The sequence below is a fragment of the Nesoenas mayeri genome (assembly GCF_963082525.1).
Source record: "Nesoenas mayeri genome assembly, chromosome: 15".
NCBI lineage: Eukaryota > Metazoa > Chordata > Aves > Columbiformes > Columbidae > Nesoenas > Nesoenas mayeri.
Window position 1 is genome coordinate 3,097,786 of NC_137559.1, and position 26,004 is coordinate 3,123,789.

Sequence of the window (26,004 nt, forward strand, 5' to 3'; positions counted from 1 at the left end):
ATCAGAGAAGGACCTCACCTCAAAATAGAGTGTTTAATTCCCTTTGTTAGGTCAGATTTTGTGTAATAGTTTATAAGTATTGCTTTAAGATGATGTGCTGGTTTCCTGCAGAAATAATTACATCTTTCTGAAGTTAAATCCTAAAAAGTAGCGGGACAGTTTGTGAATACAAATCATCAAATGCGTATGCAGCTGATGTTCAACTTTATAGGCAGTTGCAGCTTAGAATTTGGCAACAGCCCAACTGTGGCTGCTGGGCCGCTCAGAGCTGCTGCCCTGGGACACCAGGATGGGGCTGTTGCCAGGTGGTCTGCTGGGTGGTAACAATTCCCTGATAAGGGACAAAGGCCAAGATAGGGGCTCAGAGGTTGGCAGTGCAGACTGATGGGCTGTCCCAGCCTTTGGGGGAGCTCTGGGCTCCAAAGGGCAACAAAGATTAGAAAGAAATTCTTTACAGAGAGAGTGATCAGGCATTGGAATGGCTGCCCAGGGAGGTGCTGGACTCGCCATCCCTGGAGGTTTTTAAACGGAGATTGGACATGGCACTTAGTGCCATGATCTAATAAACGGACTGGAGTTGGACCAAGGGTTGGACTGGATGATCTCTGAGGGCTTTTCCAGCCCAGTCGATTCTGTGAAAGATGCTGAAAGGGAGTGGAGCATCTCCCGTGTGAGGAAAGGCTGAGGGAGCTGGGGCTCTGGAGCTGGACAAGAGGACACTGAGGGGGGACTCGTTCCTGGGGATCAATATGGAAAGGGACAGTGTCAGGTGGATGGAGCCAGGCTCTGCTGGTGACAACCAGTGACAGGACAAGGGGCAATGGGTACAAACTGGAACACAGGAGGTTCCACTTAAATATGAGAAGCAACTTGTTGGGGGTGAGGGTGGCAGAGCCTGGCCCAGGCTGCCCAGGGGGGTTGTGGAGTCTCCTTCTGTGCAGACATTCCAACCTGCCTGGACACCTTCCTGTGTAACCTCATCTGGGTGTTCCTGCTCCATGGGGGGATTGCACTGAATGAGCTTTCCAGGGCCCTTCAACCCCTGACACTCTGGGATTCTGTGACACCCCGACACCCCTTTCCTGGAGCTCCTCCTTTCCTCATGCATGTGCTTGCTGTCTTGTGCCTTTTAGCTGTTACAAATTATAGTATATGACCTGGCAATTCAAAAATTTCAGCCAGCCTTGAATAGTATGTGCGGTCACTTCCCCATAAACTGTAAAAGTTAGCTTGAACTCTTTAAATCTCAAGTATAGAAATACCTGAGCTTAACCTAAAATAAGTTTTAAAAGATTAGCAATTTAACTGGGTAGTTGGTATGTAGACAACGTTTGTGTATCTTCTTTTTTATCATTTTGTATACAAAATACACACACACTCTGCACTGCTAAAAAGCGGAGCACAGCGATGTCTGCCTATGAAATATTACTCCATATTGTGTATTAAATCTCTGATCTTGAATGTAACTTGTGTATTTATATATATACATAAACATGTTAATTTTGATTATATAAGGTATTTGTAAACTTCTAAGATTAAATCTGTGGTTTTGACGTAGCTACATGTAGGAATTCGACGTGTAAAGTGGGAAAGCCTTAATCTTCCCGAGGTGACAAGGAGGACAGTTTCTAACTGGTGCAGACTTGTGATCAATCCCTGTTTGAGTGGAGCTTTGGTAATTTACCAGTCAAGAATTTTGTTGCTTGGAATATTTTGAGCATTTTTGATCCACAGGAGAACAAGAGTTTGAGACTACATGTGACCCTTAAACATTATGGAAGTGCCCTAATTCAAAATACATTAGTGGTTCAGGTGATAGAGTTTAACACATTTTGATTGGCAGTGATGTTCAAAAACATGTTCATCTTGCCATTTTGTGAGGTGTTTTTTTTCTATCAGAATTCTTCGTTTACCCTGAGACTTCTCCTGCTGTGATAATCGTTTCTATCCAAGATTACTCTTCTGGTTTCTATTCAAGAAATAAAAAATAGCTCTGAGTGGATTTAATCCTCAAGGAGGAGAAGGGGGGAAAGCGCCAGTAGGGCTGTCAGTGGCTGTCACAGCAGACAATGCTGAAATTCTCATATGTATAAACAGTAAACATGAACAAAAGCTTGTCTGAGTGGGCACTTCTCTTCTAACCAAGTGCCAAGGATGGAGGTTATCAAGATCTTGTGAATTCTGCTTCTGAAGATAAAGCTTAGTTACAAATACAGCACTGTAAGCCTGAGGTGCTGCATTGTGTTATCTTGTGTTGGCCATTTTGAGAAGAAGTGAGTTAAATATTGGCATATACTATACTCAAATAGCTTACAACCCCATTTTCTCTCTCTTTCAGATGAAGTTGCACCATACTTCAAGACGGAACCAGGTTTGCCCCAGATACACCTGGAGGGCAACCGGCTGGTCCTGACGTGCCTGGCCGAAGGCAGCTGGCCCTTGGAATTCAAGTGGCTGCACAATGACAGTGAAATCATCGCCTACTCCAGTGAATACAAGTAAATAAAAGCCATATAATTGCCTTCTCTAAGTGTCATTGCAAAAAGCCCCAAAACAAACACCCCCTGCCCAAATCCCCGATACCTCAAAACACCTCTGTAGATACTGGTACATTACTTCATGCAAAAAGATTGTTTTGTAAACAACTAAAATATCTATGAGAGAATCGCCTTTGCTAAAAATATTTCACTCTCCAAAGAAAGGGTCCTAACATAGAATTGTTATATGCCAAAAATGCTTTTTTGCTGGAGATGTAATCTTGCTTGTATTTGTAATGAATAGCAGGTATGTTCATTAGGTAAATGTTATACATGAAATGATACTTATCTTTGAACAAAGCTAAGCCTACTCCAGTGAATACAAGTAAATAAAAGCCATATAATTGCCTTCTCTAAGTGTCATTGCAAAAAGCCCCAAAACAAACACCCCCTGCCGAAATCCCCAATACCTCAAAACACCTCTGTAGATACTGGTACTATGGGACTATTCAATAAGATCTGAAAGAATGTGGTCTGTCTTAAATTGCATGGAAACTTCTGGTTTCACTTTTAGAATGTGAAAATTAATGTTATAGTTTAACGAACTGTTTTTCTGTGATTGTGTGCTTTGCTCCCAGGACCTCACTGATCTCCTCCCCATTCCAGAAAAACATCCCGGCAAGGAAAGGAAAACCACACTGGGGCTTCTCAGCTGCGGTTTTGCTGATAAACAGTAGTTGGCTGATCAAAGACCAAAGTGTAAAACAGCCAAGTTTTGTCTACTTTTCTTTAATGGAGGAGCTAACCGTGTCTCCCCTATGCAATTGGCGGTGTCTATAACCTTATAGAAACTTTTAATGCAACTTATTGGTTGCTTTCAAATGTTTTTGAAGTAACTTATTGAATTCAAAAGTTGAGGGGTGAGTGTGTGACAGACACAGCACTTGTGTAACACTTGTGTCTTCAGCAAACCAAGGCAAATACTGCACTTCTGTGTTTACATTGCTTAAGGTAGGAAAACGTTGCGCTCCATCACTACAGACAGAAATTCCAGTATAGATCAGTATAAAAATGTGGAGAATGATATCAAGTTTTCTATTGTTACACAAGGTAGTCCAGAATGACTTTTCTCAAAGATTTTCAAAACTGTACCCTAACATTAGTTATATTTTCCATATTAATTACCAATGAAAACATCTGCTGCAGAGGTGATTAAGATACGAAACTACTGGTTTATAGTAATAAAATAGCATTGATATAAAATATCCATTTAGAAGTTGCAGCCCTACTCCTATACCACAGTCAAAGATAAACCAAAAGGGATTTTGGTTTTATAGAAATGCAAAGTATTAAGCATCCCAAAAGAATTATATGGCATAGGTGCATTAGGATGAATGAAAACAAGGAAAAGATGTGCTTAGACATAAAGATTCCAGTTGCAACATTTAAACTTTGACCCTGTAATAGTTTGCTCTGCAGTTCTCTTGGGTAAATACTCTGTTTAAATGCATGAATCTTTCCTGCCTAAGTGACTTCGGCTGCAATTTGAATCATCAATCAAAGATTTTTGGTAATTGATGTTGCTTAGTGTGCCTTGGTTAAAGTAATGTCTATATTGTAACAGGCTGAAAATATTCAACGCTTATTATAACACACCAAGTGAGTAAAGAACTAATTGGAGTCTTTGCATTTTGACATTGGTGACCCTGAACGAACAGCTTTTCTTTGGATAACGATGCTGGTTATGTGCACAGCCTGGTTTTTATAGTGACTGTGCATACACTAGTTTGTATTAAGAATTTATAAAACAACCTTATAAATTCTTTGTGATCTGAGATACATGTAATCAAAACAATATTTCTGAGTGCAGTAGCAATTTTGGTTATGACTATAAGTTAAGCGGCTTTAAAGTTCAGGCAGTAACACTTTTCTTTCTTTTCTTTTGAATTAAGTTCTGGACCGGGTGTATCCTCCGTATTGGTTTTTGTCACCTGAAGATATTAATTTATTTGAATTTAAGAAACTAAGGTTATGTCCGAGCTTTCTTGCCAAACTACTTAGAAGTATCTGATTATTATAGTTGTGTTTTTAACATTGCACACAATTTTATTCGGTATTCAAAAAGTCACAGAATCACAGAATCGACTGGGTTGGAAAAGACCTCAGAGATCATTGAGTCCAACCCTTGGTCCAACTCTTTAACCCATTGCAGTCCTGGTGGTGGAGCAGGTTATGAGTGCATTAAGAGTTCCTGTGACGCTTTCTTTTATGCTTGTCACTTCACATCTTTCATTGGAGACTTTCGAAACAGCCACTTTCTAGTTGACTGTGACCCCAAAACAGAGAAACTGTCTGGGCTGACTTTCTAAGTACAGTCAGATGTCCCCAGAAACCTTAAGTAACCTCCTGCCATCATACAATGAGAAGATCTTCCATCTTCAAAGTTGAGTGTAGGCAAAATTAAAGCAAAATTATTTCTTGCCACTGTAAAAATTTATATTAACCTTTGCCCTACATTTATTCTGTGAAAGAAAGTCTTATTTTGAATTTAGAAAGCGCTATTAGTATCACTTCTTGCATATCAGGAAATTAGAATGGTGAAAGCATAGCAAAAAAGCAGTGTTAGAAATTCTGTGAATATCTGTCTCGGACTGGAGTTGGACCAAGGGTTGGACTGGATGATCTCTGAGGTCTTTTCCAACCCAGTTGATTCTGTGATTCGGTGTGATTAATAAGTCAGAAAACAAGACCAAAGTAGGACATTTCTGATCTAATTGATTTGTTTTGTCCTAGTGGCAGAAAAACTAACGCTGCGTTACTCTCTTAGCACAGATGAATACCAAAAAAGAAGCCTTTAATTTTGGCTCTATATAATAGATAAGTGTTGGCCAAGTACAATACTAAATCTTCATGGGAGGAAGAAAAGCTTGTTAAGCTATAAACTATTCAGTGAACTGTAGAAATGAATTGTCAATATTTATTTCTCAGAATCTTTTTTTTTTTTTTTTGGTAATGATATTATGCAACAATCATCTGCCTGGCAGAGAAGGAAATAGTTTTGTAAAAGAACTAGGGAAGCCTTATATCATGTTGATTTCTACCCTGTGCCTTGGCCTTGTATTTTCACCTATTTTCTCACTCTGTTTCCTATGGCACACTCGTCAGGCAAGAGGCAACAGGGCTAATGTGGAGTTATCCCCGGCCAGCAACTATTTGTGTGCTGGTTTACTACTCCCAACCAGACACTGTTTTGAGTTGTCCTTATCTTCCCAGTGTTGGGCTCTGTTTCAATTCACTGTATTGTGTTGTCTGAACTATTTGCTATAGTGTATTTGATTGTTATTGTAATGCAGTGATTATAGTCTTCATTTATCTCTTCAACTAGATTTCTTCTACCTCCTTTGTTTTTGTGCTGTCTGATCCTGTTCAGATATTAAGCTCTGTATGTGGGTGTGTATTGTATGTGTGGGTATGAGAAGAGATGCTTTCTTTTAGGGGAATTAAATTTTGAAGATAAAAATTCAACATTTTTATATTTCCTTATCTTTTCATAAAGATTTTCATTAATCCTGCCATAATATCTCCAGAAGGTGACTGGGGGAATATGCGCTTTGATTAATGTTTGTTTAATGCAGGATTATCTATATTATTCATGCGTTTTATTCACATTAAAACTGTGCCTATCAGCTCATTTTCACGTTGAGTAATCAGATATAGTTGAATGAGGAAGGTGAGCATTAGTGGGCTAAGTGACTTTTTAAGATTAGTGAAGGGCAGAATAAATACAAGGTACGGTGCCCTGTGTCTTTCCAGTATTCTTCTGAGTCACAGTGGTCGCACCGTGTATTAACCATCTTCTTTTCATTGGAAATCTTTGGTATTTCTTGCAACACTTCCCAATTCCTCCATTTAAATTGGAGCCGTCTGGTACCACCTCTGAACAAATTACCAGGCATCTTTGCCTTATGAATGAGAGTAGATAAAACAAAGGGGAGAACATTTAGGTCTATATTTCAATTTGTGAACTAATTAGAATTTATCAAATGTAGATCTCAAGACTGAAAGATGTTTTATGCATTTCACGGGTGTTTTTTCTTTTCTATAGTACAGACAATATTGTAGCCAAAGGCCAGAGATTAAACGAGAAAGCTGTTAGTAAGAAGAAACACAATAAGCATTTGAGATGACGTGTACGTTATTAGAAGAGAGCTAAGAAATGCCAGATAAAGTAGCGTTGTTCTGTCTTCAGGAAAGACGTTCACTATAGTTCTGTGTTTTGTCTCTGTAGGTACGTGATCCCCGCTCTGCGGAGGTGGGATGCTGGCTCGTACCAGTGCGTGGTGCGGAACAGGATGGGTGCTTTGCTGCAGAGGAGATCTGAAGTTCAAGTGGCATGTATGTTTGAATACTAGTTATTCTGTCATTCATTAGCCAACCAGTTCTTTTTGTGGGTAAAAAACCAGCATACCAGTAACACCTACTAGTCTGAAAAGTTACTAGCTATCGTGTTTAATACATTTTGAAATTACTGCATCACAAGAAGTTTCACACTCTAGTTATCTATGGGAAATGGTTCAAAGTGATGCTACATCGAGTCTTCAGAGCCAGACTTGAGCTGTTCAAAGCCATCAAACCAAGATTGTTTGGAGACAGCTGTAGCATGAGAAAACCATCATACCATTCCCTGAATATACAGGGATTAAGGAAGAACATATAGCACTAAATAGTCAATCAAAGCAAAACAAAAAATCCCAGAGAACAGCAGAGGATATCTGAAAGAAAACCGTATGGCAGAGATACATACATGAAGATTTAGATCATCATCCTTACGATACAAAATACGCAGTTGTTTCACAGCGAAGACCTTGCTAACAAAACTTTAAAGGTCTGTTCTCAAAACCTCTCTGAACCAAACCCTCCAATGTTTGTGCCCCTTTGGTTTGGACTGTGTGGAAGGTTCGAGTTGACCTCTGGATGTCTGACTTCCATTTGCAAACGTTAAATGTATTTTCTCAGGAGTTAGTGCTAGTTAATAGTACCTCAGAAATGATCACATACTCTTAATTGTCTTTTTTCAGGAAACATATAGAAAATAAATCCAAATAGCTTGTTTGGAAATAATAAAATGAGGACTTGTTCTTTTTTCAAAGTAAATACTTACAAATCTTTGGGGTTTTTTATACTGCATGAGAGCAATCTGCTACTTGGATGAAATTTCTCTTCCTCAGATTCAATAACTGGAAATTCAGAAGTAGTAAATGTCACTTGATAAGTGAAATTTAGATAAATTGAGTTATTTATTAGAAACCCAATTCCAAGGAACTGATTCAAGTCACTCACTGTGTTGTGAGTGAAATAACATGGAGTTTCCTGTGTTTTGCAATAAAAATGGTTGGAAATGATACTGTGTAAGTTTTGGTATCATGTTCACCACTTTACTGTATTGCAGTAAATTATGTTACTATATCTGTCATGGCAGTAATACCAGTCATTTGATGTTTGACCTCTCAGTGATATTGTTTCAGAGATGCTGGGAGCTAATGTAAAAATAAACTGCTGCTAAAGTGGGTTTTTCCTTCCCCACCTTCTGCTGGCCCTTACGGCCCTCCCGGCTACTCCTCTTCATGATCTTGTGCTCACTCTGATGCATGTCAGACCCTTGAAGTACTTTTCTGAATATTCTTCTTCTGTTATAGTGAATTGTATTGGTTTGCAGAGGATTTAGTGGGAGGTGGGTTGAGCGAGTGTAGCTGAGTGGGGTGGGGGATTCCAAGGAAGCCAGAAGGGGAAGGTGGAGTGGGGAGGATGAGGCTGAGATGCCTCTGGTCCTGCAGCCGTGAGCCCCAGATGAGCCCAGATGCCTCTGGACTTGTCTATAGGTTTCAGGGGACAAAGCTTTGGTGGCTTTGGACCCATTTTCCCTTCCATTCCACTAAGCGTTCATGTTCTTGTATGACAATGTAGCACACTAACCCTTTAGGCTCAGCAGGAAGACTTGTTTGTACAGATGTGGATTGGGAAACCTCTCCAAAATTAAAACAAGAAAAAGCACAACAATTATTTTGTAGGGTTTGTACAATTAGTTCTCTCCCCTCCATCTGATTCCCCGCACAGCTGTGCAGACACTCGTGCTGGTGCGGGGAGGGAGCGATCCTTGAGCTGCCGGTGGCAGGGATGGCGAGGAGCAGGGACAAAAACGCGTTACCTTGGTATGGCTGCGGGAGAACTTTGCTTCCTGAAAATACACCTGTATTCCCTTCTGAGGGCTGGGAAGATTTGCTGTGAAGTGTCTTGTTTCTCCAGGCCTTTATTTTTGGTGTGTGTCTGCGATGGGTTGTTCTTGAGAAAGAAAGACATGTAATGTTTACTTTAGTTTTTCTCCCATTTAATTTGTAGTTCTGCATCGATGAATGAGGCTGAAAAGCTCTCTCTTAAGATTTCTCTGTCTGAATTAACCACTCTATTTATTTATTTCTTTATTGAGACAGAGCGAAGCAGATATTTTACGACTTGGAAGACCTATGGTCTTGAACCTGTAGTGACATATACGGCTTCTATAGTGAAACTTGTCACTCCGACTTGCGCTTTATTCCTGCCAATTAAAGTGTTCTACAAGCTTTAAATATCCTTTCTCCTCTACCCAGGGTTGCTACTGATACCACATGGTTAATTTCTGTATTTTAACGTTTTCCATCTAAATTAATTGACTTAAGCTGTGTGGATACAATGAAGTACCTGATATTTTACCATATTTTACTTTTGGATTGCTCTTGAAAACATGTCAGAAAGCAACATTCCAAAGGATTATTAATCATAGCCGGTCATCAAGAGTTATGGGGAACTGTGTGTTAGGTGTTGAGCGTAATGGTTCACAGGAAATGAACCATTTGTGATAGAGGATGCTTCCCAAACTCAACATCTCTAGTGCAAAACTGAAAGGCACAATTACAAGGTGCACTGAGAAAGCTCTGAGGTCTTTTCCATGTCCTAGATCTCAGAGTAAATAAATAATTTTTAAAAAGTTCTCAACACAACGCAACATGTTCCTTAAGCAAATAGGAACAGATATTTGTGAGAAAAGTGCTGAGTAAATCTTAATTACAGGATGGGCTTAGAAACTCTTGGATTGTGAAGACTAAAATAATCATATAACAGTGAAGTTAATTAGATCCACCTACACGGTTTGAAACTTCTTTTCAAGTAGAGGATCTGATTACAGTTGTAAGAAATACGGAGCAACAGAGGAAGTACAATGCTGATTATGTCTGAATAAATAACTTGAAAATCACAAAGTTGATTAAAGCTTCTTTAAAATACCATGTGGGTTTAATTTCTGCTCTTGTTCTGTCTCTTCTCATCCCCTGCCATCCACAGACCTGATAGTCTTGGATGTTGCAGTGTCCTTTGCATTGCTCCCCGCGGTTCTTGTAAAGAACATTGTGGTCCTTTAAAAATAATAAGGAAGAAAAATAGTTTAGTTGTATAAACCAGGATAGTTCTGTGTGTGTGTCAGTTTTGTGGTTTAAAGTAAGTTAAAACGCAGCAAATTCTTTGGAGGGTGACTAAGTAGGAGCCTACAGCCCTGTTTTCTGGATGGATAGGAATGTGATACAAAGGGCAAAAGAGAATGAAAATGTTCACTGAATTTGGTTAAAAACTTCTCTTTAATACTACTGATGCCTTTTTAAATGTCAGCGATCTAGATGCACTATTTAAATTGTAGCGTAGTGCCAGAAGAGTGACTATAGTCCTGTTATTCTGATCTCCACCTGGGTGTAGTGGCTTCCTTGCACAGATGTGACTGCACATTGGTTTGGCCATGAGTGACAGAGCTATTGGTGGAGCTATGGATAAAAGGATTATAAAACATTGGTGGCCAAAAACCTGAAAAAATTATATGTAGCATTTGCGTTCCTTTGCATTGCAGAGGAATTTCTGTTATGTTGTGCAAGGATTTATTGAAAACCAACCAAACCTCCATTAAAATATCACTTCTGGTTAAAAACACTCCCTTATTTCCAAAGAGCACCAAGGCCGTGCAGAACTGCATGAACATACCTTATGCTCACCCACATCTATATTAATCAAAACTTCCTCATGGTTTGTAATGTCATATTACCTGATCATAGCAACGCCGATGAGTATCGTAGAACGCGGCTATTTCTCTATCTGCCGAAAAGAAATGGGGAGAGACACAAGAACTTCAGGACTCATAGTATTAATTGTTCTCTTTGCAGACATGGGAGATTTCCTGGACACGGAGCAGAGGAAAACGGTGACTGAAGGACAAGCTGCAGTTCTAAACTTCCTGCACATACTCAGCTACCCCAGACCACAGGTGACGTGGTTCAGAGATGGGCACAAGATTATACCGAGCAGCAGAATGTAAGTCCGTTTAAAACTGAAAATACCCCCACTCTAAAACATGATTAATTATATTTGATAACACAACTTACATTTTAAGTACGCTGACTAAGGTTTAAAGAGAATAAAGTAGCCTTGTTCCTACCAAGTTTGAGATAAATGACTATTTTAAGACCATCTCTGATCTTCCTAAGCAGTTTGACAAAATAATTCATGTGGTTTTAATGGTCCTGGTGCCACACAAGGGACTAGATGCGCAGAATGTCGGCACTTCCTTCACGCTATTCATTTGCATGATACATTTTTGAAAAGTAAATGCTCATCTCTCAATTTTGTTTACTTCAGTGGACTAACCTAACGAATACTGAGGTTTTTCTTATTTAATAGATGAGCCTGATTTTTTTTTAACATAGAGTTATGCTTAATGCTATTTTCCCCACAATAAAATTCCAAGTATTTCTTATTTTTTCCCCATCTTTTTCAGCTACAATGACAGTTTTATCTTTTTGGCTAATTAGTAGCTTACCCACTAATGGCACAGGACTTGCACTTTGATTACTTATTATCTCAAGGTGTGTTCGTTTATCCTTTCCTGAAACAGTTATGAAGCCATCCTGTGTTTCTACCTGCACCGTTTTATTTAGAGACTGAAGGCGTTAGCCATAACATTACAAAATTCAGATTAAATCTCTTTTCCTTGTCTAATTTCTTAGGAAGCTGTTGAAATGCCAAGAATGTTGATGGATATTTTTATCTGTGTATTATATTTTCATATGTTCAAAGGGCTAGATGTGCTAGCAATTGATGGTAATGGGATATTACTGAGCTCCAGAAGGGGTGATGAGTCCTTAGAGTTTATATTAGAAAGGGAAAACTCTTCTTGGATTTTAATTTTATTAATCCATACTGTATATTTTACTGCTGCCTATATGCATTTTTTAAACCTGAAAGCTGGTATTACAGGCTCTTTGAAACTGTTAAAATTAGTATTGCAGGGATGTGAAGCAACTATGTAATAATTTATGAATAATTTAATAGTAATTTGATGGGAAACAAGCTGGAAGATGAAACAATGGGTTTCTGGGCAATCTCTTGAAGAGAGCTAAGTGACAAATCCTGACTTATTAACCATTAAGAAACTACTTCCTCCGCTCCTGCCACATTGCAGATTTTCTTTTGTCATTGCTGAGAATACACAAATCAAGACATTGCGGATGGTGAAAAGCCTGATTATCCAGGTCTCAGACAGTTCCTTGGGAACCATTACGGGGGAGCAGAACAGAGTGACCCAGGCAAGCGTGCAGGCTCTGAAAATGAGATCTGTGCGAGTTCTCTTACAGTTTGGGAAATCTGCAAGTAGAGAAGTGTGTGTCGTGTATTCATTAATATAAAATCCTAATTTTTATGTGCTATGCTTTACTCGCACTCCTGCCCTTCTGGGATTGTTAGGATAAAGTCATTTGTAATTCATAGCGTTGTGGTCATGCTTACAAATGGGAGAAGTGTAGAACTCCGTGCTGTAGTAAGAGTCAACTATACCTCAAGGTTTCCAGTATATTTTATCTCTCTGGTCAGAAATTTTGTCTATAGAAGGAACCTGAGGACATTTGTCTGGGCTGTGTAAGAATTTCTGAATACTTTTGCGGTAGAAATACACATGTTGGAAGTGCGAACCTCCTTGGAAGTTCAATATATATTGTATAGTAAGCCTGGTACGTTTGGGAAGTGACGAGTTTATGGTACACGTACCAATCATCAGTAACTCAATGTGCAGTGGGTCTGCTGCTCCCTCAAAGTATTGGAAAAACCATATCTCATCCACTCACCTATAGCTGTGAAATTCTGGGAATAAATACGGCAGCCCTAAAAATACATGGAAATTGAGACACGGAGACTGTGAGAAATGTAAAAATATCTTATGGGACCTCTGATTCTTACCCGTGGAGCAGGTTATGCATTTAACATCACATTTTGTGTATACAAATATGCATCAATCTAACTGGATCACCTGCTAAACTGATCAGTTCAATTGATACAACCACCTCATATGGATGTTCTTTAGAATGATTAAAAGTATATTGCTAAATCAGTATAAAGCTTTTTTAATCTTCTTAAACAAGCTTACAACGATTCGGCCCAATCAATCAGCTGGTCCATCAGCTATAATAATGATTCCTAAGAGTGACGCGGCTGCAGCGAGTGCAGACTCAGAAAACACGCGCTGCTCCGAGTGTGGACAGTCGTGGTGGTTCTGGTACACAGCAATTTCTCATCAGTGCCCATTGAACAGAGATCAAGTTGACATTGCCCTGTATTTTATCTATAGCAACTTTTAAGAAAGCTATTAGTTTAAATAGTTCATCAAGCTAAGTCTTACTCATGTCATTTAATTGGCTCTGCAGTGGGGTTTAGCGAGCAGGTTTAAAGCAATAAATGCTGATGTCTTTCTCTTAGGTTTCACCTTCTTTTAGGCAGAACACCAATCCTGTTCTGTGAGTGTGTGCTTGGCTTTTCTGGGAGAAGGTTTTCTTTGCGACATAGGCATTTTTTTTCAAACTACATATTCTGTTTAATTTACCCGGTAGTGTAAGTCATAATGGGATTTTGAAGCAGATATCTATGTATTCCCATTTTAGTGGTCTTAGTGCCATAATATTTTGTTAAAGCCCCTGGATGAAAACAAGAATAGCATGACAAGTTCCTCCTAAATGAGCGGGCATGTAAAGTCAACAAACTCCTGTATAATATATGAATGTGAAGCAAATGGCCTGCATGTACCCACGGGGCTGTTGTTATGGTTTATGACTTAAGGCAACTAACAAATGTGCAGCAGAGCTGGCGCGACATGATGGTGTGTGTTTAAAAATTTAAGTCCTAAAGTTTTCTCCACCGTCCCCCCCAGCTTAGTGCAGTGTGAGTGCATATTCATTTGGCTTTCGTGCATCCTCTGTCACTGGAGTCTCAGCCTGGTATTTTAAAGGGGTTTTTCTAGATAGTCGAAAGGCAGCTGTGTACACACTAGAAAAGTATGAAGTGAACAATCAGGGAGAAGAACAAAAGGTTGACAGCAAGAGAAGAAAATGAGCAAGGAGAGGAATTAGGGTTTAAGATGTTTTTTATTACTGTCTTACCTGAAAATTTCCTGAGAAGTTTTGTAAGAGACTTCAAGTTACACCTAGACAGATCAATGTTCTCCAAACACACCAGCAGACTAATGTGGAATTGCAGCTGTGCTATTATCCAGGCTCTTGACTGATGGGATGATTTAGCCTGTTTCCCATCACGTCTTGCCGAAAACAAGAGCCTGTCTAAAGGTGAGCACATCAAAAGGAGTTGCTGCTCCAAGGTGTGGAGCCTTCAGCCCGCCTGGGCGTCCCTCAGCACAGCTCAAACCAGAGCCCCTTCACCTGCTCTACCCGAGGCTCGGACGGGCTGCAGAGGCACAAAGGACAGTAGCACCTTTCAGGTTTGGTATTGAGGAGTTAAGTTCTCCATTCTCCTAGAGGATTGTTTTTACCTTCTAAGTGAGGGACTTTTTTTGCTGAAAAGGTTCAATCAAGCCATCAATTCATGTATTGTTGGGTTCTTTAAGAAAAAAACTTGTATAGTGAAGACATTATTACTGTTTTCATTAACTTCCTTGCAGTGAGACTATTTGTTTCCCCTAGTAAGCTACAGTTAGATGAATATTAGCTCGTGTCTTTTGTTAGCGAGATTATGTCTGACACAAAGCAGGAAAGTTCATTTTTGGCATATAAAGGCACTTCTGGGGTGTCTCTTTCAACTGGGTGGACATTTTGTCACTTGGTTAACTGTTAACCAACCAAAACATTTTACAAATGCACTTCATCCCACTAGACAGGGAAGATGAATTGAGTTGCCTTTAGGTACGCATGAGTTTAATATCTGTTTTTTTCCAGTAAGAACAATGCATTATGCATTTGAATGTGTGTGGTCATTACTAACTCTTACAGAGACTAAATGCGCTGACAGATTGCAGAATAAAAATATGTTAGGCAGAAGCAAGTGTCAAATACGACTTGCTGTGGCTTTGAACACTTGTAATACCTTGCAAATAAACAAAGCTGGTGCGGATTTACTAGCCATTTGTTAAGGTAAATTTTAAATATATTAATGACAGTTTTAAATGAAAGATATTAATATATAACATATTAATGACAGTTTTAGCTATAGCTAAATAGGCTTTAAAATATGAGGGGGAAAAAATCTAGGAATAATACATCCGATTTTTTTAGGCTGATATTAGTATTAGATTAGGTTTTGCATTGATGATAGCAGCTCACTTAATGTGCCATGTATACATTTTTCACTTGAAAACAAACAGCACTTCATTTTCTATGAGCAGTCCTAGTGACAGTAATGCATTTTTCTACAAACACGAGCCTGTCAGACAACTTACGTTAGTTGCACATAATTACTTCTCGCATACACCGGATAATACTTTAATTAAAATTGTGGTGATTAACATTAGTGAACAATAAATTCAGAGACTGGCAACTCTGCAGTGTATTAGCTGAGCAATACTGTAGAAAAGTTTGTATATCTCTGAAGTCTGGTGCCATTCTGGAGTGGAGTGACACCCCCCAGCAGTAAGAGACGTGACAAAAAGCCCTACAAGCTGTTTTTATATGGCTGTACTTTTTACAGACTCCACATTGATTTTTAAGTTAGTACCTGAAGAAAAAAAACCCACACCATTTTGTAGTAGTAAATTATTTCCTTCAACTGAAATTCATTAGTAGCCTATTATACATTTATTTAACCAAACTCTTCTGCATTGAGTAATTGATTTGAAAGGAAGAGGCAGCACTGGGAATGATCTTACATAAAATGTTGCTGTTATCCCCAAGGGCCACATGCATATGAAAGACTGTAGGGAAATCTCCCCTCACATCTCCCCATATCAGCTAGAGCAGCCCTGGTGCTGCCACCGCACTGCTCGACTGTTATTGTCTGTGCTCAGCACAGGAGAACGTTAACCCCTCAGGGTAAGCAAATCCCAGGATTATTTCCTAAAGCTGTTTGACTTGTCTAGTTTCAACCTCACTGTTTTTCTTTCTGCTCATGATTTGTTTGCCGCACGTTTTAAGCGTATGTTTCAGCAATTAATTTATTCAGACCTCTTAACTTTGAGGGTGCAATCTCGTGTGTCAGGGAGATGAGGGCAGAGCAGCACCCGGTCAGATCTGGGCTGGGATGCAGGGTGTGCAGGAGCAACACAACCCATCGTGGGCTGGGAGAAGGACAGCAGAAATAAAATTGCTGCCAAAGAACACACCTTTTACAGAATCACAGAATCGACTGGGTTGGAAAAGACCTCAGAGATCATCCAGTCCAACCCTTGATCCAACTCCAGTCCATTGACTAGATCATGGCACTAAGTGCCATGTCCAATCTCAGTTTAAAAACCTGCAGGGCCGGTGAGTCCAGCACCTCCCTGGCAGCCATTCCAATGCCTGACCACTCTCTCTGCACAGAATTGCTTTCTAATAGGCAGCCTAAATTTCCCCTGGCAGAGTTGAAGCCCATGGCCCCTTGTCCTATTGCTGATGCCTGGGAGAAGAGCCCAATCCCCACCTGGCTAGAGCTGCCCTTCAGGTAGTTATAGAGAGTGCTGAGCTCAGCTCTGAGCCTCCTCTTCTCCAGACTAAACAAGCCCAGCTCCCTCAGCCTCTCCCCATAGGGCTTGTGCTCAAGTCCCTTCTCCAGTCTTGTTGCTCTTTTAGCCAGGCTCCTTTGGAGGTGGATTCCTCCCAAGAGAGACTCTGATGAGATGTGAGGCACATTTTGGGATTTGACCAATATGTTTCTTTACAAATTTAGACTACAAGTCACAAAGGGTTTTTTAATATATATATATTTTTAATAAGCCAGGGGAAGTTGCTGCCATTATGCCAGCAATGTGAAAATCCATATTTTTTTGCTAGAAAAAGAGTGTAGATGCTTGGAACTACTGTTGGATTTAATGGGCCTCAGCTGCTCACCGAACTTTTCCACACAGTCTTCAACAGCTGTAGATTTTGATAAAACTTTAAAGATCGCTGTCTAAGAGAAAAATCTGGTTCTTGGATATTGTTTTTGCGATGATGAGCACACTTAAAGAACAAAATCCTTTATGTCCCACTACGTTTATTAATGATAGATTTGGAATTTATAAAACAAAGGGAATGGAAGTGTCACTAGAAGGAAATGTTTTTGCTCTAAGTATGATTTAGTTGTCACAGCTTGCAGTAGAGGTTGATTTATGAGTTTGTTGCTTTCTGGGGACAAATATACTTTGAGAGAGAAAATATGGACTACAAAACAGTGTTAATAGTGTTACTCTTGGAAAGTGAATTATACACCGTTTTTTTTGAAAATCATATCCATTGTAGAGGTGGATAAATATGAAGACTCATTGTCATTGTACTTTGGGGCTCACTTCTTGCATCTACTGCATTTCCTAATCAGAACTATGATACTAGGGAAACATCACAAATCTTTAACAATTAATGTGGTTTTATGGAAAAACATGTTCCTGTCTGTCTTTGAACAACTCAGTCTACAAACAGGAATGTTTTAATATGCAGCCAAGATAAGACTATTTAAAGTGTTGCAGTCATGCTTAAGAACAAATATGCAGAAGAAAACTGTTGCTTTATACTTAAAAAGTGGCAATTGTTCACGAGTCCCTGGGAGCCATTTATCTCTTATGCCCCCTCACATATCTCTGTTTTTAAGGAAATAGATGTAAGATGTTTGTGACTTATCAAATACAGCAGAAGGTAATGTCTTATGTTTGCCAATTAACTTGTATTTATCAAAACTGACTGAAGTAAGATGTATTTGTCAGTACTTGTGGCTGTGTACTACAAAGGATTATGAATTTTCTGTGTGGAAAAGCACAAATGTTATCTTTCTTCATGATTCTAGTGATTTTTATATGATGTACAAAGGTGCTAAGACAAATAAGTTGGTAATTTCATAGCACAGACTTATGTAGAATCATTTTAAAAGCATATAATGTTGGCTGCTTTGCTTTCATGTTGAAAACTGTTAGGTGATTCAGGAAGAAAAAGAACCACAGAGCTTTGCACTCTGGGGATGTTTTGTGGCTTTTGTGGTTGATTTGCATCAGGTCTACTTTGTTAACAGTATTCAACTTGAATGTAAAGAATTTGGTCCATGGAAGGGAATGTGAAACAGACCTGCCATTAATTAATGCTGCAGAGGAGGGAAGGGGCTGGCAGCCTGCCTGTGGCTTATCTCTGATCCTTAGTTGTGAGTGGAATCTTTAGCTGTTTCTGTTTGGCCTTCGTCTAACAGATTCCAAAGGAATTTAAATACGTTGTAAATGCCCTGTCTGAGGTTTCGCGGGTCTGTCTGATCTGTGTGAGACGGATGATACTTGGCTCTGGTGGAACTTTGTAAAGGCATCTTGCAATTAGAAGTGAGAAAAAAAACAGTCAAACTCCGCCAATATTCATATGAAATCTATTTGTCTGCTGCTTGTTAGCACTACCTTTTATTTCTTAATAAATATGCCTCTGGCTGTTGTTATATATTGCATAAATCTGTTGTTTTACGTGTCAGGACCAATTCAAGATATCAACAAGGCATCTGTTTGCTGGGGTGACCACAGTCATCACTTGCTCGCCAAGCTTTATTCTCTTTGCTTTTCCCCACTCTAGCAACAGTTTAGAGGGAAAGAGTAGAACCGATCAGCCGGGTTTTCACCGTAGCAGTGGCAAGGGGAACGGAAAGAAAGGGAAATGCTGGAGGAAGTCTGTGCTTCTCCTCCTCTTCCACCTGATCTGTGCTGTCAGCACACAAATGAAATGAAGAAGACCACAGCTGGGGTAAGAGAGGTGTACGTGTGAAGTCTGTGGATAGAGGGGGAGAGATGGATGACAGAATCCCAGAATGTCAGGGGTTGGAAGGACCTGGAAAGCTCATCCAGTGCAATCCCCCCGTGGAGCAGGAACACCCAGATGAGGTTACACAGGAAGGTGTCCAGGCGGGTTGGAATGTCTGCAGAGAAGGAGACTCCACAACCCCCCTGGGCAGCCTGGGCCAGGCTCTGCCACCCTCACCCCCAACAAGTTTCTTCTCAAATTTAAGTGGAACCTCTTGTGTTCCAGGTTGCACCCATTGCCCCTTGTCCTGTCACTGGTTGTCACCAGAAGAGCCTGTCTCCATCCTCCTGACACTGCCCCTTTCCATATTGATCCCCAGGAATGAGTCCCCCCTCAGTGTCCTCTTGTCCAGCTCCAGAGCCCCAGCTCCCTCAGCCTTTCCTCACACGGGAGATGCTCCACTCCCTTGATCACCTTCACTGCCCTGCGCTGGACTCTTTCCAGCAGTTCCCTGTGGGTTCAACCCTGATGAGAGAAAGGAAGGGCAGAGAGAGGAGCTCAGAAGATGCCATAGCCTGGGGGAATGGTGGCAAATCCCAGGAGGGATCAGAGCAGATCAGAGCAGGCCCTGTGCCTGTTCTGGGAGCTGCCTCACGCTGCCTCATGCTTCTGTCATTTCTTACCCCAAAATCTTACTGACCCTCTCGACCCAGACTCCCACCACAACTCCCCTATTGCCACTAATCCCTCCCAGACATATGGCCCCTCTGGACCTACCCTTTCGTTGCTGGAAAACTGAACATTACCAACAGTTTGTCTTTTTCTGTAGTGGCTTATTTGTAGGATTGGAACCTAGTGTGTCGTTGACAAATAAATTAATAGCTCCAAAAGCAAGAGAAGAAATATCTAGCAATTTCTAGCTTGTATGTTACTGTCTACTTGACTTCTCGAGAAGTACTTGAAAGCATTGAAACTGAGATCTGTACAACAACATTTTAGGGTTTTTGTTTGGTTGTTGTTGTGTTATTTTTTTTTTCTCTAGAAACTTGAAGGCTTATTGACTATTAAAAATAGAGTTTTGCTAGATTTTGCTGGATGATTTTTCAGGATGTGCTGTTGTCATTCAGCACCCAAGAACGTTTGCAGGGATTTTAGCGGCTCTGCTGCTGTCTACCAGCTGCCATGTGTCCTTTCCCCACTCCCAGCGTAACACCTCTGCTCTGGAAGCAGTGCCATACTTTCATAATAATCACTAGTTAAAATCACTGATTATTTTAAAACATCAAATCTCATTTTTGGCAATCCATAATCTGTTTCCATGGGAACCGAAAACGGCCTTAGCAGCAACAAGAAACAGAGTTTATTGGGATACTTATACATTTCAATGCCTGCTAGAAGCTCTGTTTTCTGTTTACCCAACAGATATTGCAGCAACAGCCTCCTAATCCACTTCTCAAATTCTATGTGCGTTTCATTTTAATTTATTTGTATTTTTGTTCATGTTTTTCACAACTTAGCAGAAATGTTATGACCAAGCAGAGAGAAAATGTCAATAATCTCCAAAATACGTAGTCAATATTGGATGTTTCCACCGAGAGTCCTCACTATTTTTTCAACTAGGACTGTGATAAAAAATAATTGAAATATTTCCTCTCATTTCTTGCTTCTTCATGTAGCCTGTGCTTTCACAGCCCTGCCCTTGGATCATGGAATTCACTGTTGCAATATTTGCCGCAAAACCCGCTTTCTAAAGCCATGTTTTAAAAGAGATGGATTTGTCGGCATATATACATGGAATTAAAAACATGCTGTGGTGAGGACGATGATAAACACCTGATAATATGGCCCAGGGTGAACAGCATGAGGGGGTGAGCAGAGAACATTGTGCAGCCACTTTGCTGGGTCCTAGATCTGCTATTGACTGGACCCACTATTATTTCAACAGCATTATCCAAAGAGTAAATTAATTTATTTTTAAGAAACCTTTTAGTGAAAATACATTGAAGAGATTTGTATTGTATGTTGATGATTTAAAAATTCCCACACAAGAAACAAGCTAATATGTCGCTGATAATTTAATAAAAACAGAGTTAACAAAATCTTCTTGTTTAAGTGAAATAAAGAGAAGTGGCAGTTTAATATTTTAATGCCTGATTGCTTCTAATCCATAGCTGTCAGTGTTAATTTGACTAAATAAAAAAGTTTATGATGCTGAAGGTTCCCTAATCAAGGTTCATAAAGGTAAAATTCCAGTTGTCATTCTCTTGTGTCTTTGGAAGCCACTTGTATTCAGGAAACAATTCCAGAATGGAGAAAAATACCAAGCATGAAATGGAAAAACCGGTGTGTATAATACACCTTGCTTTTTCTCCTGAAGCTTATAGAAGTAATACTGGATGCATAAAGAATCTGAACATCATTCCTGTTGGTTTTAATTATTTAAGCAGAATTATTTCATCGGTAGGAAAATTTCTGATTGAGGAACATGTTTGAGAGTTGGTTTTGTCAGTAGGGACAGGAATGAATGAGGGGATGTCTGAGACTGCTGTCAGCTGCTCCTGCGCCCAATGGGACATGCACTTAATCTGTTCTAATACATTCTGCTACTGCTAGGTGTGAATTTTAATCATTTCTATAGTAAAATATTGCAAGTTCATAAAATACAGTGCTTTTTTGTGCTTTTAATAGGTTTATATTTGATAGCACAGACAGATTGTTTTACGCCAAAAGCAGAGACATGTAATTTTATATATCACTTGAGATATATAAAGAGCATACGGACGATGTCAAACGGTCAAACACTATAACAACAGGTCTAAGCTACCCAACTAGATCCCAGATGATTTGTTAATAGTTTATTTTTTTAAATTCCCTAATACTTTATTTATGCATCTGAGAGGATATGATAACACAATCTTCCTTTGTTTAACATGAAAGTGCTTTCCAAAGGGTTGCACATGCAGACCTTAAAAAAACGAGTCCATTGGGTCATTCTTCCCATGCAAATGTTGAATATCTTCTTTTATTAAACAGTAAAGGGGATTTACCAGAATGCCGAAAAGGACTGTGAACCTGTGCTTTATAAATGCTAATGTAAAAATCAAGTATTTTAATAGGTTGTTTTTAAATTTACATTTCTAAGTGTAGTGCATTGGGTGAGCTTTGAAGGTGCACCCTTTCCCTTTGGCGTTCCCTGCTCCTTTATATAGTCGCATTTGAGAAGCGCTTTGTACCTTAATCTTTTAACTCTCATGGATTATTTCACCCAGTACTACGCGAGTCACAGAACGGAGGGAAAGCTGCACAGGGCAGGGACTGCAGGATGCTCAGGTGGGAAGTCACAAGCTTTTGAGCGCTATGGTGTCACCTCCCCAGCCCATATTGTGACCTATGAGAACAACAAGGTGTGTTCCTGAGTCCTGGGCCATGAAGAGCCCAGGTCTACCAAGTCAGATAACTCAGCTTCGGAAATCAATCTCTGTGGATTAGCACTTGAAAAAAGACATTTTCACCCCGTATTAATTAGTAAATAGTTCAGAATTAGATTACTAATTACAAATTGGCATCAAGGCTAAGGATGCTGAAATAAAGCATTTCTCTATAAAGCTTATTTTCACTGAGGCTGAAATGGTTGATACTTGCCTCGCTTGTTTTATTATTATTTTCCTGGAACTGTGTTTGCTGTCATTGCAAACAAGAGAGATAAGTCTGTTATTTACTGAGGCTGAGTAAAAACAGAGCATTTTATTCAGTTAGAAGGCGCAGTACACAGAGTAAGCAGATCAGGAAAATGTATTTCCATGCCAGCTTCATTATAGTCGATAATCATCTCAATATATTCCCTTACAACTTCAACAATTAGTAGCCATATTTTTCTTTTCCTGATTATCTTTAATCAATGGTACAAAAAAATCCTCAAGAAAAATTTCCAGGGTAATTGGAAGCTTCCAGAAAAACGTGCTCACGTGTGGGTTGCTGTAGCACCAAAAGGAGCAGGAAGAGTCATGGGACCAAAACTTGCTCATTACTTTGGATTCTGAACAGTGGAATTCATCACAGGTGATAAAACAGCAGCTTAATTTCTGCCATAAACCATATGTTTATTCAAAATATATTCTTGTTTGCAGACGCCTCAGCAGTAGGACATGGCCACATACAGAGAGTATCAATAACTTGGGTCGCCCAATTAGGTTGGTGTTGGAGTTTAGGATTCTATGGCTGTGCTTATCTCGCCCGGCACGACCATGAAGAATTGCTTCTGTTCTTGAAAAGCAGTTAGCGTGTTAACAACTTGGCTCACATGTTAACTTTTATGCTGGGATTTCATTTCTAGCTTCTGCCATTTTCAGTTGAAGCGTCCGAAGGCATTTGTCATGAAACCTCTTCAGAATTTTCCATGCTAGATTAAAAAAAAAAGTCAATAAATATATGTACAGAATATGGGAGTAAATAATGCCAGAGCAAAATCACCATGGAAGAAACATGTCCCGTGAAGTCGCCCTAAAGTGGGAGACAGTGAGAAAAACCTGCAGCTGGTTCTCAGCCGTACCCACCCCCCACTTGTTCCAACACTGTCCTTTGCTATAGGAGGAAACCTGTCCTGTGTTTTAGGAATTTAAACAGACGGAACGGCCAGAAAGGAATGGACCAGGGCAGTGCCAGTGTAGCAGTGCTGTCATTCAAACTCGGCTGTCAGTTATCATGATAAATTGATTTGATGTGACTTTAAATATCTTCCCCCTCCTCCCCACCCTTTGTTCCTTTCAGGAACTGTTTTCCATAGTGCTCATGAATCTCGGTTAGAGATGACTTGGTGCTCAGAGAGGCATTTCTGCCGGGACTCCACCAGTGTGACATCTGGACTGCTTAGTACATCCTTCACGATTTCCACAGGCTGAGCACAGGCCAGTAATGTGATCTATGTGTCCACGCTCACTGTTTAAGGCAGCAGCCTCTTAACACGCAGCCCGTGATAATGCTGCCTTACCTCCTCAGAGCAGCCTGCATTTTGGCCTCGGATGCCTTTATCATGTATGAAGAAAAAAGAAATGCTAAACAATATGATATGAGTAGATTGAGTATTAGCTATCTTCTGAAACTTAATGAAACGATACCTAAAGCTGTGAATAAGTATTTTTGTTTTCAAGAAGTATCTTTCAAGAAAGATATTTTTGGCTAACGTGTTTCGGTCTAACACATATTAGCAGTTTTATTCTGAACAGACAGTGATCTCTGATGGCATTGCTTAAGAAGAGAATACTCTGTCACCAGCGCGGTGACAGCGGAGATGAGACAGGCTCATAAATATTCTTGGAAGCGTTACTGACTGCTATGGTGTCCAAAATACGGTGTGCTAAGCCAGCTCTGCATCTCCTGGGAAAGGCTCCTGGCTCAGTAGTTGCAACGTTAAACATGTCTTGTTTTGAGGAATCCGGATATTTAGAATGACAACATATGAGGACTTCTGTTTCAGAAGCAAAACTCAGCAATCCCAAACTTCCTATTCACTTCGTTCCTTTCTAGAGATAAGGAAGAACTACTTATTTCTTTTTATTTATCATAGAGGGTCTCATAATTGAAGGCAAGAAAATGTCAGTGGTGTTTACAGTTGCATATACACATTAGGCTGATTTGAATAGAGTAGATGAATTCTTGATACTACAGTCTTCAGTGTGGATTGAAGCTGCAGAAACATCTTTCATTTGTTCAACGTAGCTATTCAAGGTGTATTATTATTTTTAGCTGACTTTTATCGATTTTAAATAAATGTTTATGTGAGATGAAGTGTTACAGTATGTTTGGTAACGTGTCATAAAATTCACTGAGCATAATCAGGATTGATTCACCCCCGGTATGAAATATACTGATAGAGCGTTTCCTTGGCAGTTTCTTGGTTTTTTCTGATGTCTTTTAATTCTCTCTTTCTAATCTATTAGACAGGTTTTTCTCTCTGTGATGAAGCCGAAAGGCGCATGGACTGCAAGGAGCTTCGGAATTTTCCTGTGCTCCCTGCTGTTTTGTGTATTCTGTCACTGGCATATTCACTTAATTATATGACAGGCAATAACTGCTCTCTGAGGGAGCAAGAACAACTGTGGAATTCATTTTTAAATTGTATCATATTGCTCTGTTCGAAAGCTTTTAGATAAATGTTGAGGGTAGAAGCGTTGACGTGGTTTTAAAACTTTAAATTCCAGCTAGTTCAGATCATTTTAAACAGTCCTTCAGCAAGAATAAATCAGGTTTTAGATCGTGCAACTTTCAATTACAGTCTTCGGAGAGAATAACAGCGTGTTTCAAGGAGCTGTGAAGTACAACAAGAAGGAAACGTTCCTGTTTCATTTGTGCGGCTCCTATGGAACTAAAGAAAGATTTCATAAGGAAACACATCTTAGAGGGATCCTGTGATGGTTCAGGTGTGGCTTTGAGCTGGTGTTCGAGCTTCCATGTAGGGAACTTAGCAACCTGTTTTAGGGCAGGAGATGATGACCTGGTGGCAATTACAGAGACATGGTGGGACAGCTCACGTGTGCTCATGGATGGCTGTGTCCTTGTCAGGAAAGACGGGCCAGCCGGGCGTGCTGGTGGAGTTGCTCTTTATGTGAGAGGGCAACTCCAATGTGTTGAGTGTTGTCCAGGGTATTCATCTGACTCTCTAAACTCGATTCAGAACAAGGGCAATATATATTTCCCTCATTTCTTTTATCTTCTGGGCTGTTTTACAAAGGGCTAAGTTGGAAAAGGTTTCCTGGGTGTTATGCTGGCAGCATCTCCTAACAGATACAGCTGTGCATTAGTAATGCAGGAATGCTTATGCCTGTATCCTGAAATAAATTGTCCTTTAATTATTAAAACCCAACCTTTTATTCAGGGTTAGGATTTACCCATCCCTATATAGACATTACTGATATAACTACTTATATATCATGGCTTTTGCTGATACAGAAATGCCTTTAAATCTCTGAATTTGCTGCTTTGGCAAAAGTTCTAAGCCTTTACTAATAAAAGTGGAGGAAATGTCTTGAACTCTTACTGTCCCGCACACGGCTGAAGCGTTTTCACAATCTGCCCCATCATCATTGCGTCGAGCTGGTTCAGGATGAGTGTGTTCTGAGGACACTCCACTCGGGTTTAGGGGATTAGCTACACATCAGTCCTTAGCAATAACTCATGAATCGTCAAAAATGGCACCAAATAGTGTCTTTAGCATGGAGAATTCTCTTGGGTTAAACCAGAGTTCATCAGCTGCCTGCTCTGGTGAAGAGGTTCCAATCTCAAGTGGTGTCCGGGGTTATTTGGATGTCACC

General features: G+C 39.9%; 1 protein-coding gene across 1 annotated transcript in view; it reads left to right on the forward strand.

Moving 5' to 3' along the window:
* Positions 1-26,004, forward strand: part of SDK1 (sidekick cell adhesion molecule 1) — a gene marked incomplete at its 5' end in the record, with an annotated part of 363,636 nt that overhangs the window by 91,872 nt on the left and 245,760 nt on the right. Inside the window, 3 exons of the mRNA XM_080353916.1 lie at positions 2,339-2,498; positions 6,766-6,872; positions 10,715-10,862. Of these exons, the coding sequence (XP_080210042.1) occupies positions 2,339-2,498; positions 6,766-6,872; positions 10,715-10,862 (415 nt within the window). The remainder of the gene's footprint in view (positions 1-2,338; positions 2,499-6,765; positions 6,873-10,714; positions 10,863-26,004) is intronic.